The 10,642-nt window shown below is 41.3% G+C and overlaps 3 protein-coding genes across 3 annotated transcripts; 1 reads left to right on the forward strand and 2 right to left on the reverse strand.

The window, feature by feature from the left end:
• Positions 1-350: 350 nt before the first annotated feature.
• LOC148182035 (testis-specific serine/threonine-protein kinase 3-like) lies at positions 351-1,498 on the reverse strand. Its single transcript, XM_088048577.1, has 4 exons — positions 1,337-1,498; positions 1,118-1,287; positions 648-1,071; positions 351-601 (listed from the first exon to the last, which is right to left on the reverse strand). The coding sequence occupies exons 1-4, from the start codon at positions 1,496-1,498 to the stop codon at positions 371-373; spliced, it is 987 nt and encodes a 328-aa protein (XP_087904703.1). The 3' UTR covers positions 351-370.
• Positions 1,499-5,584: 4,086 nt separating this feature from the next.
• LOC148182036 (uncharacterized) lies at positions 5,585-8,429 on the reverse strand. The gene is made up of 3 exons (XM_088048468.1): positions 7,634-8,429; positions 6,372-7,472; positions 5,585-6,322 (listed from the first exon to the last, which is right to left on the reverse strand). Exons 1-3 carry the CDS (start codon positions 8,208-8,210, stop codon positions 6,123-6,125), a joined length of 1,878 nt encoding a protein of 625 aa, XP_087904594.1. The 5' UTR covers positions 8,211-8,429; the 3' UTR covers positions 5,585-6,122.
• Positions 8,430-8,489: 60 nt separating this feature from the next.
• Positions 8,490-9,956, forward strand: Rtca (RNA 3'-terminal phosphate cyclase). The gene is made up of 5 exons (XM_088040874.1): positions 8,490-8,636; positions 8,684-8,801; positions 8,854-9,424; positions 9,471-9,729; positions 9,776-9,956. The coding sequence occupies exons 1-5, from the start codon at positions 8,592-8,594 to the stop codon at positions 9,869-9,871; spliced, it is 1,089 nt and encodes a 362-aa protein (XP_087897000.1). The 5' UTR covers positions 8,490-8,591; the 3' UTR covers positions 9,872-9,956.
• The last annotated feature ends 686 nt before the right edge of the window (positions 9,957-10,642 follow it).

The raw sequence follows: 10,642 nt of genomic DNA on the forward strand, positions 1-10,642 counted from the left end.
CGATGTGAAAAGAACCGCCGCTGCCAAGTATCCAATATCAGCTGCGTTTGTAGCAAAACATGTGTGTACAAGAGATGGATGCATTTAATTGGAAGATTACGAAATCGTCGCACTGTTTGATTGAGTTTCTGAAGGTTGATGCCCTCTTATCTGCAGGGTTTGGGTCGGAATTTGAAGTTTAAATAGACGCTGCTATCCTAAGACTCAAAGTACTGTAAAGACAATAAAAATGGTAAAACCGGAGGTTGAGAATACAAAACACAAAACGTCGTTTATTCGCCAAATTTTACACCTATTTATCTTCGGATTGATCATCCCTCGGACTCATCATGAGTGAACTGTCCGCCGATGACCTCTCAGTCTCCTGTCATCAAAAGTACGAAATATTTAGTAAAGACACATCACCCGTGAAGAGATCGAGTACATTTTTTTCCTTGCTTCCATGAGCGCCGTCGTTCGTATTGTACGAATACCAAGGATCGCTCTTAATCCCTGGGATTCTCACCCGCGACTTCAGAGGTGCTAGAATCTTGTTAATCAACGATTTGCACATCAGCGTGATCTTCGGTTCTTTTGGAAAAATCACTTTATTGGACACTTGCTGGTGGAGGAAAGTTTAGCTCTGCGGTAAGTTGAGGGAAAGTTACCTTCACTAGGTCTCTGTAGTTGGTGTCGTCGAAGGGGAGTCTGCCGAAGACCATGGCAAAGAGCACCACTCCCATCGACCAGACATCGGAGTACTGGGGTTGATACGGAATCCCTTTGAGGATTTCGGGCGAGGCGTAGGCGTAACTTCCACAGAAAGTCTCGCTCAGAGGAGCTTGTCCGTTTTTGATTTTCATGTTCCCGCGGGCGAAGCCGAAATCGGACAATTTGATCTCGTTGTCCGAGTTCAGGAGCAAGTTTTCGCATTTGATGTCTCTGTGGACGACGCCTCTTTCATGGCAGTAATCCACCGCGTCCACCAGCTGCCGAAACCAGCGCCTCGCTCGAGTTTCGTCTATATACGAGTCTTTACGGATTATCTCTAGGAGGCTGCCACTCGACGCGTACTCCATGATAATATACACCCTAAACAAAGAAGAAAGTCTTTTTTTCCGGTAAGAACTCGACAAACCGGTGAGTCGTCTCAATCGCCTGAAGAAACCGAATCAGATTCGGATGCTTCAACCCTTTCACTACTTCAATCTCCCTCGGGAGGAACTTCTTCAGGTAGTCAGCCGGGGCTGAAAATTTGCTTACGATCTTCACGGCGACGTCCATGTTGTGTCTTTCGCTGTGCGCCATCTGAGTGACCAGGAGACAGTAACAAAATGTCTTGGATTTGGATACGAACCCGCACAGTGGCGTAGGAGCCGGACCCGATGGTCTTTCCCAAGGCGTATCCGTGGGATTCTAGGACTGTTTGCTTTTTGCTGTCTTTGAGGATTTGTTGGCCGGCTACCACCGGCGTGGTGACCACAGTGCTGTCGCTTTGCTCTGTGTGAGGAGACGACATTGCTCGGGGTCCCCAATCATGTCATTGTGAACGAAAATTTTGACAGTTGCGGAGTGACACGGTTTTGTTTCTTGGGTTTTTATGTTGACAGGCTCTCAAGCTCTTTGTTTTGTCCTTCACTGCATGTATTCGCAGTAATTTGCATCACACGTTTAAAAATGCCGCCTCGTCTTCGTACTTTTTTCTGATCTAGTGACATTCACTCTTCAAGGTTGCCCGTCTAGTAATAAAATATTACATTTGAATAATTTGAATGGATATTAATTAGATTTCGATTGCAATTTCTTTATTTCATGTCAAAACGTCGAAAATGAACTATTTATTAAAACTGCAAATAAGCGAATAATCTGTACTTCGCTGCCACCAGTGACATGTTATCACTAGAGTTCGGACAAAATATTCGGTTATCGCTTAGATCACCCTCACTCTTTCCCACTATTGTCTTGCTCCGCCTAGATCTCCCTATCATATTTAGGTATTGATAAGGTGGGGGTTCGATCGCGCTGTGATGTGCCCAGGACCGAATTAGGCTGAATATTTTGTCCGAACTCTAGTTATCACATATCTAGACGGTGAAAAGCTAGTGGTGGGAGTAGAAATCTGTGTTCCTAGCAGAGATTTGGAAAATAATAGATCCGGTTAGCATATGGAAATTTGGACATACGTTACACAAAACATGTGCAACAATAATTTTTATTTCTGTCTCTACCTATTGCACTGATTCCTATCGCTGATACGCTTATGCAGTATTGTCTCTCTCGTTAGGATGGAACCAATCAGAGATCATGACGTAGATCGTTACTCGAATTTCAAATGGCAAATTCAAATTGTCATAGCTAATGTCAGTAAAGAACTTTGAATGCAAAGTTTTATGAATTTAAAGGTTTTAGACGTTATTTCTCTTGTATGATGCTAAATTTTGTGACAAAGTTCTTTCATCACTAGTTTGATTTCGTTTTGCTGTCTTTTATTGTTGAAACTTTCATTCCTTAATAGGCCGAAGCTCTTCTACATCAAGTGGAGACTCCCACAATATGAATGCGGTAAAACCGATCATTTATAGCTCCACAATTAAACGATATTGATACAATTCTCAGAGTGCATAACATAGTTTTCAATAGGTTTAAGGTCAAACAGTAATGACAAAATCAAAATTACCAACGTGTGACTAACACTTTTCTAGTCTGACACCAGAAACCTGGCAAAATGGAGAAGCTAATTCAAACAGCCTAGATTAATTGTAAGAACATAGAAAACTTTACATTAGACCCAGACTTCTAAAGAAGAAAATGCAGAAAGTCTCTTTTAAGATGTATTTGCCACTATTTACATCAATTTGATTTTGTTCCTCGTCCGAGTATAAGAAAAAAGCGCAGTCTTCTCTCGGTCTGCCACGATCTTCTTTTACTCCTTTCTACTCATTGTCAACCTTTTTGCCTTTGTCCAAATCTTAGACAGAATCTTATTTGCTACAATGTCACAGGTTTCCTAGCGTGTTCTTCTTTCTGTTCTTACTTGTCGTCAGAGCTGTCCATTATTTTGTTAACCAGTTCTGGAGCTTCTTATATTCTTTTGATGTTCTCAACAATCTACTTGTCCCTTTTTAATGTATTATTTTACTGCTTCCATGTATATTTCTTCAAAACTTTGAACATTTCACCATTCATCCAATTTAGTTAGGTACACCTTGGATTTTTATTGATCTTTTCTCTCTTCGTCAAAATCCATGTTTTTCTTCCTCTCCGTATGTTTGGTGACTTCCGTTTCAATTATAAATCATCTGCTAATCGCATAATAATTCACTTTCTTTGCACTTTCTAGTCTGTGGTTAATTTTCATATTTTGCTTCTCAATTTCTCCACAGACGACGATTTAGTTCAGAAACATGCCAGTTGTAATAATATTCCATTGATTTTTATTTCATTAGTTAGCCCTTATTTGTACCATTTCTATTCTACGCTTATTACAAAATCTGTTTCGACAATTCTCGCACAAATTTGTTCAAATGCGTCTTAAACCAAAAATTCTTCTTTCTGAACTCACTTTCTGTCGTCTGTAGTATGCGACGTCAGTGGTTTTATGGTGCTGAGAGAACTTGTTGTGTTACAGTACTCATTGGATTACTCATTTTGCTGTGAACTGTCACACATTACAATTGTTGTCAATCTGTTGTCAAGTTTTAAAATTAGCCAATCAAAAACTCTCCATCCTGGCGAGAGAGATAGGTATACATTGTATCCAGTGAATGCGTGCAACAGACAAGGACGAAAGTTGTAAAGCTAGTCGTAGATATAGTTTCTAAGACTTTTGACTATGTCCCCCCATCTATTAATTCCAAAATCTCTGGTTCCTAGCATGGGCCATTTTGGAAATAGCATTTGTGTATGCAATGACATAAATCTGTTACAACGGCGTATCAAATGTTGCCTATATTGCATAATCAGTTTTACATTTTGAAGGGCAAAAAAGATGTTATTATAATTTTTCTAAGATGTTTTTCCAACGATGTCATTAAAACTAGTTGACATGCATCGTTATTTATTAAAATAATGGGTTTTATAATAAAAATGTATGTATTTGGAAGAAGTCAATGGTAGTCTGATTTCTTTTCTTTGCTGTCGTAAAATTCTCAGTGATTTTTGATAAACTAGTTTCTACTTTATCGTAATGTAATAATAATAAGTGTAAATGCTAAATGGTCTGTAGTTTTTGTAATGTATAAAAATAATTAAAAATGTAAGAGTGATCACCGGCGCATTCACCATTTTTCATAAGTAATAATACAATTTATAGTTCGGGGACTGAAATACCGTGTTATGACATAATTGGGGTACTTACTGCACAAAGAGGCAAAACCACAACATAAAGGAATCAACAACGGTGGTGGTTTCGTCTCTTTGTGCAGTGAGTACCCCAGTTAAGTCATAAACACGGTATTTCAGTCCCCAAACTATACCTCTCAAACAAAACTGTAGAAATAGTTTGTTATTGGACAACTTTGTCTCCAAAGCAATTTTTCAGGAATACACACATCACAATTTTTCAGCAGCTTATGTAAAAAAGCGCGAAAGAAACTATGAAGTTTAAAAAATTATTTTTGAAACTTTTATGAATATTTAGTTTACAGGTTCGAGGTTTTACTGTAATTTTAATTTTAACGTGAGGGAAATAAATCAAAATTTGTAAATTTGCGTTCACATTTTATTAACTCGAACAGAATACATTCATAATATATTTCAAAAATTACTTATTTAAGATACTCCTAATACATTTCCTACAATCTTCAGTTTAAATGTTAAACACTGTCGCCTTTGAACCAAATTTCGAATCTAAGAGTAAAAAGAAGGATCGTCTAATCCGCCTGATTGGGTCTTCCAGAATTGGATCCACAATGATTGACCCGAAACAAAAGAGAGCAACACGTGTTTTATCTGTGACAGTGAAGGAAAGAAATGTACACTCACCGGGGGGTCTCCACCCCCTAGCTGTAGACGATGAGGGCTCGAACTGTTGTCATCTGTTAACCTTTTGGAAACGTCTTTCAATTTCCATCTTCTGGTCAGGTGACCTCGAGAACCTTAGATATCTGGAAATAGGAGACAAACACAAACAAAAGCAAATGCGAAAAATCAAAATAAACAAAAGTTACCCAATGGATGCTAGCACTCAAGATTTTCCTAAAAGAGAAAAAAGTTAGAAACTCATCGCTATTGTGGAAACATCTCCGGCAATTTCCGAATCCAAGAACTGCCTGAGAGATCCTCGGACTCCTACAGTTTCTGCTCTGGAAACAGCTTATTTTCGTAAGACCGGCCGACCTTTCGACCGGCCGGCCCTGGTGTAGTGGGCGCAAGCGCTCCACAAGTGACCAAGGGAACTCTGCAGAACTCTGCTGTGAGTGGCAGCTCCGACAAATTTTGTCATTTGTTTCAATTGTTTTAAAATTGTGAGTGTTCTTTTTGTTGTTAAAAGTTAAAATGTAAATAAATTGTTTGTTTTTATGTCTCAACTGAATAACTAGTTTTTTTTCGGAGGCCTAGGCCGCCAAATGCTGTTTTCCGGCCTGTTTACATGCAATTGATTAACAACCAAGTTTTTTCTTGTAAAGTTTATTAAATATCGCATGAGACTGCCAGTTATCAAATATACAAGAATACTTACATAGTTTACAAGTTATTTGTTGTTTATTTATTGGACACAAAGTGTTGAAGCGAAATGATGTTGACAAACCGTACGACTAGAATTTGCTGCAGTGAACTCTGACTAAGTTAATAAAATCTGTTCCCCGATCACTCCCCATTAAAATTATTTACAAACCAAGGAAGTGCAGAATTTAGCGTGCTTTTCCGTGCGATCACTTATCAGTAAGATCTTTGGTAAAAATTTTCTAATTTTCAATGGCACTATTCGAAAATGTTACAAAATTAAAATATTTTATCACATTCATCTACATTAACAAAGTTATTGCGTTAAAATTAGTTTGTACAAGATAACAGTTTAACTACGATATGAGTATGATTCAACAAAATGTGGATATGTAAGTACGAAATGAATTCCTCCCGTTTCGCCCTAAAATGTGAGTATTACAGAGTTATGGCACTTTAGCGCGAAAAAGGATCCACGTTTAAAAGGCACTCGCTGCAGCGTCCGATTGCAGTAAAGGCAGTTCTGGACATTGGCGCAACAGCGTGAAAGCGGGAGACTTGATGTCGATAACCAGTGTGACCCCGGCTTTATACTCCGCCGGAATTTTAATATGCGAAGTGAAGACGTAATCAACTCGAGCCTCCCTTCTACTCTCTCTCACAACTTTCGCAATTTGCCCTGAAACAAACTTTGAGCCAAGTTCTTTACGTAATTTGCTACTACTGACCTACAACGTTCAATTCCTTCCACCGAACATCGTTAATCCTCATTAACTCGGGGAGATCAACTTTCGGATTCCACCTAGAAATTACGTCCTCGGTCCTAACAAGCAACACGGACTCGGAGGAAAGTTGCGGCCACAATTGGTCGGCATCCACGCACTCCAAAGGGTTCGTTAGGTAAACTCCTTCTGGACCCACCCCGAAGATCATTTGGTGATGCCAACTATCAGGAACGCTCCCCTCGCATTTCTGGAGATTGAGAGTCGCTATAGGAACTGCCCCGTTCTTGATCCAGTAGCCCAACCACGACTGGAGATTCACCAAGCGCTCCGGATGCATCGCGAAGAACCTCGAGTAGATCTGCTTGTCAGAGAGTTTGTACAACCCGGCGATGACATCGCGATGGGTGCACCCCGCTTTACTTCTAGAGAGCAAATACTCTGTCAACGGGCTGGAGTTGGCCCGCAGTCGCGTGTTAACGCACTCCTGGACCTTCTCCAGAGTGGGAATCGGGAACCTCAGCGCGTGCAGCACGTTCAACACCGCGGTGGCCCCGCACGCCGAGGGCCCCACCTGCGTGATCTGCTTCAAACACGCTTCGTGGTGCGTCCAGATCATGTTCTTCTCCACGTCACTCCCGACGGAATTCTTGTCGTCGATGACAATCTTCCCCTGAAACGCGTTGACGTTAACGTCGCCGTTCAAACCGGTTTCGCTCGGCGAAGACAACTCTCCTCGGGAGCTGTGGTGCTTTTTGACGGTTCGGAGCGACTTCGCGGTTCGTGTCCTTTCAGCGATTGTGCAAGACCAGGGCATTTTTATCTCGATTTTAGGGGCGACGGGAGCTTTAACGGGCTCGGGGATTGTCTTAGTTAGATTCAAAAATTTCGGTTTCGCGACGTCGTTCAGATTTTCTGGTTGGATTTCTTTGTTTAAGTCCTTTGAGCAGCAGGGTTGTGGGTCTTCCATTATCTCGGTTTTGGTGTCCAAGGGGAGACTCGCGGCGTTGTCGAGGTCCGTGTTGGAGACGGAGTCCGAATCCGCGTCGCCGGAAGGCCCCGGGTCGAAGTCCATTTCAAGGAAGTCCATTTCCGGACTGGAGTTTTCTGGAAAATGTCTCATTAGTTTATGCAATTATGCAACGCTAAAAGTGCACGTTGGTTTTGTCCCACTATTTTTAGACGTTGTTTACTGAGTGAACAATAGCATTGCATCTCATTACTTTAAATTCTATTTCCTGCGCTTGGTGCGCAAATAAGCTACGTACCCTCCCTGCCATCTCCAGAAGCCTCCTCCAGAGGTGGAATTTCCAGATTATAAAACGAACTGGGCAAATCCGCGACGTGATCCCCTTTATAAGTGTAAATGCACCCATCATCTGATATTGACAGCAGTTCATTATCATCACTTGAGCTGTCATCCTTTGCGTTTTGCTCCCTGTAAGTCCCCCGGGCTTCCGCCAGGTTTTCAAACCCTGACGTTGAGTATGACCCATTTAAAAAATCATTCTCCACTGGAATATTCAAAGGACTCCTTTCAAACAAGTTAATGGGACGCCCTTCCTTCCCCGCTTGCAACCCCCCACATTCCACATAAGTATTGCTTAGAAAATTGCTACAAGTTGCGCCGGTTTTGGAGAAACCGTTGATTTTGACCGTTTCGTCGTCCACATTGTTGTTTGTCTTCTTCTGGGCGACTTTCGAGAGTCTGGTTTTTGGTATGGCCCCCTTACTCTCGTCGGTTGTCAAGCTCAAGTTTGCGTTACTGTCGGGATTCGAGATTTGGCTGCTTGAAGGTAGATTGTCTTTGTTAACCCCACTTCTTGCGGTGTCATCTGAATTCATCGTAGATGCTGAAACGGTGGTTTAGACGAACTGATTCATTGAGTCTGAATGTGGGACTGTTCCATCAGTGGCTACTAGAAGTGCTTCTGCAGTTTTGACACAGTCTGCTTGTAAAAACTGACACTACATTGGAAACAATTTGCAATTACCATTATTTATTTTTATCTCCGCCATGACAGTCATGCTTGGCAGTGAATTGACAGCTGACAGAAAAGTCCCCAGAATACCTTCAAAATTCCCTATAAACACGAGACCACCTAGCGGAATAATACCGAAGTTGTAGTTTAAACGTTTCTCAACAGAGGGCTACTTTTTTTTGACAGATAAATAACCTCAATTACGACTTTTTGAATTAAATCCGTAATCATAACAAAAAGAAGAATGTCATGTGAAGTGAAACAAATTGACGGCTCCATGCTGGAGGGCGTGAGTGGATTTCGCCCCATTTCCCCCAATATGACGAGTTTTTTTAGGGGGGCCAAATATTGAGAATTGCCCTCGCTTTGAGCGTCATCAGGAAGATTCCCATCCGAATTTCGAAAATTCGGGCAGGTCGCAGTAAACCGGGCCTAATGGAGCAACATTTAAAAGGTGACCCCCTCAAACTCAAACATTGAGCCCTCTTTCACTGTCGACATTCAAGGTATTGAGCTTCTGCGCGACCTCAGCAATGCCAAAGTCAAAGGAGTCGCTCTGGGCTCAACGGAAGTGGAGTTCTGGCCGGGTCAGATAAAAGGGGGTACCCACGAGGCGCGGGTTCGCACAGCCGGGAGTATAAGTCTCCTGTTACAGGCTGCCTTACCTTGTGCTCTATTCGCGGATTCTCACTCAACCCTGAGATTGCATGGTGGAACAAACGCTGAGATGGCGCCCCAGATTGATTACACAACTGAGGTTTTTAGACCGCTGTTGGAGAAGTTTGGGGCTACTTTTGATTTTGATTTAGTTAAAAGGGGGTACTTCCCTAAAGGTGGAGGTGAAGTCATCATCAACGTCGATTCCGTGGTCAAACTAAATCCTGTTAATATCACCGACAGGGGTCAAATCAAATCAATTTTTGGTTGGAGTTTTGTTGCGGGAACTCTTCCTATCAAACTTAGTCATTTGATGGCAGATTCAGCCAGTCGAGAGTTGAAACGGTTCTCCAACAATATAAAGATAGAAAGGTACAAAGAGGACCGTAATATCGCCCCAGACAACTGCGCGGGCATAATGTAAGTCTGAAGCCCTTAGTTTCCATAAACAACACTGAAATTTTAGATTAGTGGCCGAGACCACAACTGGATGTCTACTAGGAGGCTCTGCTCTTGGTAAAAGAAACGAACACTCGGAAGAAACAGGAAAGCGAGCGGCGCAAGACTTAGTGAAACCGCTCGAAGAAGGAGCTTGTTTAGATTCGCACTCGCAGGATCAATTCGTGATTTTTATGGCTCTTGCTGGGGGGCCTTCTAGCGTGAAAGTTGGGGAAATTACCATGCATACAAAGACTGCGATTTTTATTGCAGAGGAAATGACCAATGTAAGGCACTAGTTTGGTGTTACCGGCCGTAAATGTGGTTTTGTAGGCAAAATTTGAGATTGAGGCTGCTGGTTCCGCTAATATTATACACTGTAGGGTTCAAGATGAGGAGAAGTACCACAGTGAAACGTGTTCGACGTGAAGAAGTGCGAAAAAAAATTGTTAGATTGTATTGTGGTGTATTTATGTAAATGTGGAAGTAACAATAAAAAGTTTACATTTTGTAACTGAAGTTTTTCTTTTCAAGTTTTTTCGAAACTGTAATTTAATATTACGTAAATTACAGAGCAAGAAATTTATTCATATGTCTCTAAAGGGGTTTTTAGTCAAAACCGGACGTAGGCGAATTACAAAGTAAAGTTTAAAAAAAACTGTTATAAAATAGTTGTTTGTGTACCAAGGCCAAAAAGTGTTTCTTTTTTGGCCGAGTCATATTTTAATGACCGAGGCGACAGCCGATAATTATAAAATTGGGGGTATCTTGATTAGTAATTTAAAGAATTAGCGATAAATGGCGCACCCCTAGTACGGACCAAAATGAAAGCAGTCAGAAAACGGTCATTTTGTCTCCGCATTTGAGAACTGAAAATTCAGTTTTTAGTTGAGGTTGCCTAAATTTTTTTTTATTTAACCCAGATATGCATACTGTCCTTTTAAAAGGACACACTGCAAAGGTTTCTTATTAGCAGGATTAAATAATATCTATATATAAAAGTAAACTCAGTTGACATATACCTAGTAAATTTTATGGCCACATTATGAGAGGGCCGGGCAGTACTAATCCTTGCGATTGGAGACCATAAATGAGCACGAAATGAATGCGGGCCTATTCAACCATCGGTCAACTCTCTACCTAGAACTTTGTCGGCTGCAGTTTACAACACCCAGTTTTATTTCTGTGGGTGGTTTGACT

This window comes from Gnatocerus cornutus, chromosome 1 (assembly GCF_029298725.1).
Source record: "Gnatocerus cornutus isolate USDA-ARS CGAHR chromosome 1, icGnaCorn1.1, whole genome shotgun sequence".
In the NCBI taxonomy this organism is placed as follows: domain Eukaryota; kingdom Metazoa; phylum Arthropoda; class Insecta; order Coleoptera; family Tenebrionidae; genus Gnatocerus; species Gnatocerus cornutus.

Coding starts and splice junctions, on each gene's coding strand:
- LOC148182035 (XM_088048577.1), bottom strand. CDS start 1,498: ATGTCGTCTCCTCACACAGAGCAAAGCGACAGCACTGTGGTCACCACG. Junction 1,288..1,336: donor GCTCCTACGCCACTGTGCGG/GTTCGTATCCAA, acceptor CTGGTCACTCAG/ATGGCGCACAGCGAAAGACA. Junction 1,072..1,117: donor GCGATTGAGACGACTCACCG/GTTTGTCGAGTT, acceptor TTCTTTGTTTAG/GGTGTATATTATCATGGAGT.
- LOC148182036 (XM_088048468.1), bottom strand. CDS start 8,210: ATGAATTCAGATGACACCGCAAGAAGTGGGGTTAACAAAGACAATCTA. Junction 7,473..7,633: donor TTCTGGAGATGGCAGGGAGG/GTACGTAGCTTA, acceptor GACATTTTCCAG/AAAACTCCAGTCCGGAAATG. Junction 6,323..6,371: donor GAAGGAATTGAACGTTGTAG/GTCAGTAGTAGC, acceptor AGTTTGTTTCAG/GGCAAATTGCGAAAGTTGTG.
- Rtca (XM_088040874.1), top strand. CDS start 8,592: ATGTCATGTGAAGTGAAACAAATTGACGGCTCCATGCTGGAGGGC. Junction 8,802..8,853: donor AATGGAGCAACATTTAAAAG/GTGACCCCCTCA, acceptor TCGACATTCAAG/GTATTGAGCTTCTGCGCGAC. Junction 9,730..9,775: donor TTGCAGAGGAAATGACCAAT/GTAAGGCACTAG, acceptor GTGGTTTTGTAG/GCAAAATTTGAGATTGAGGC.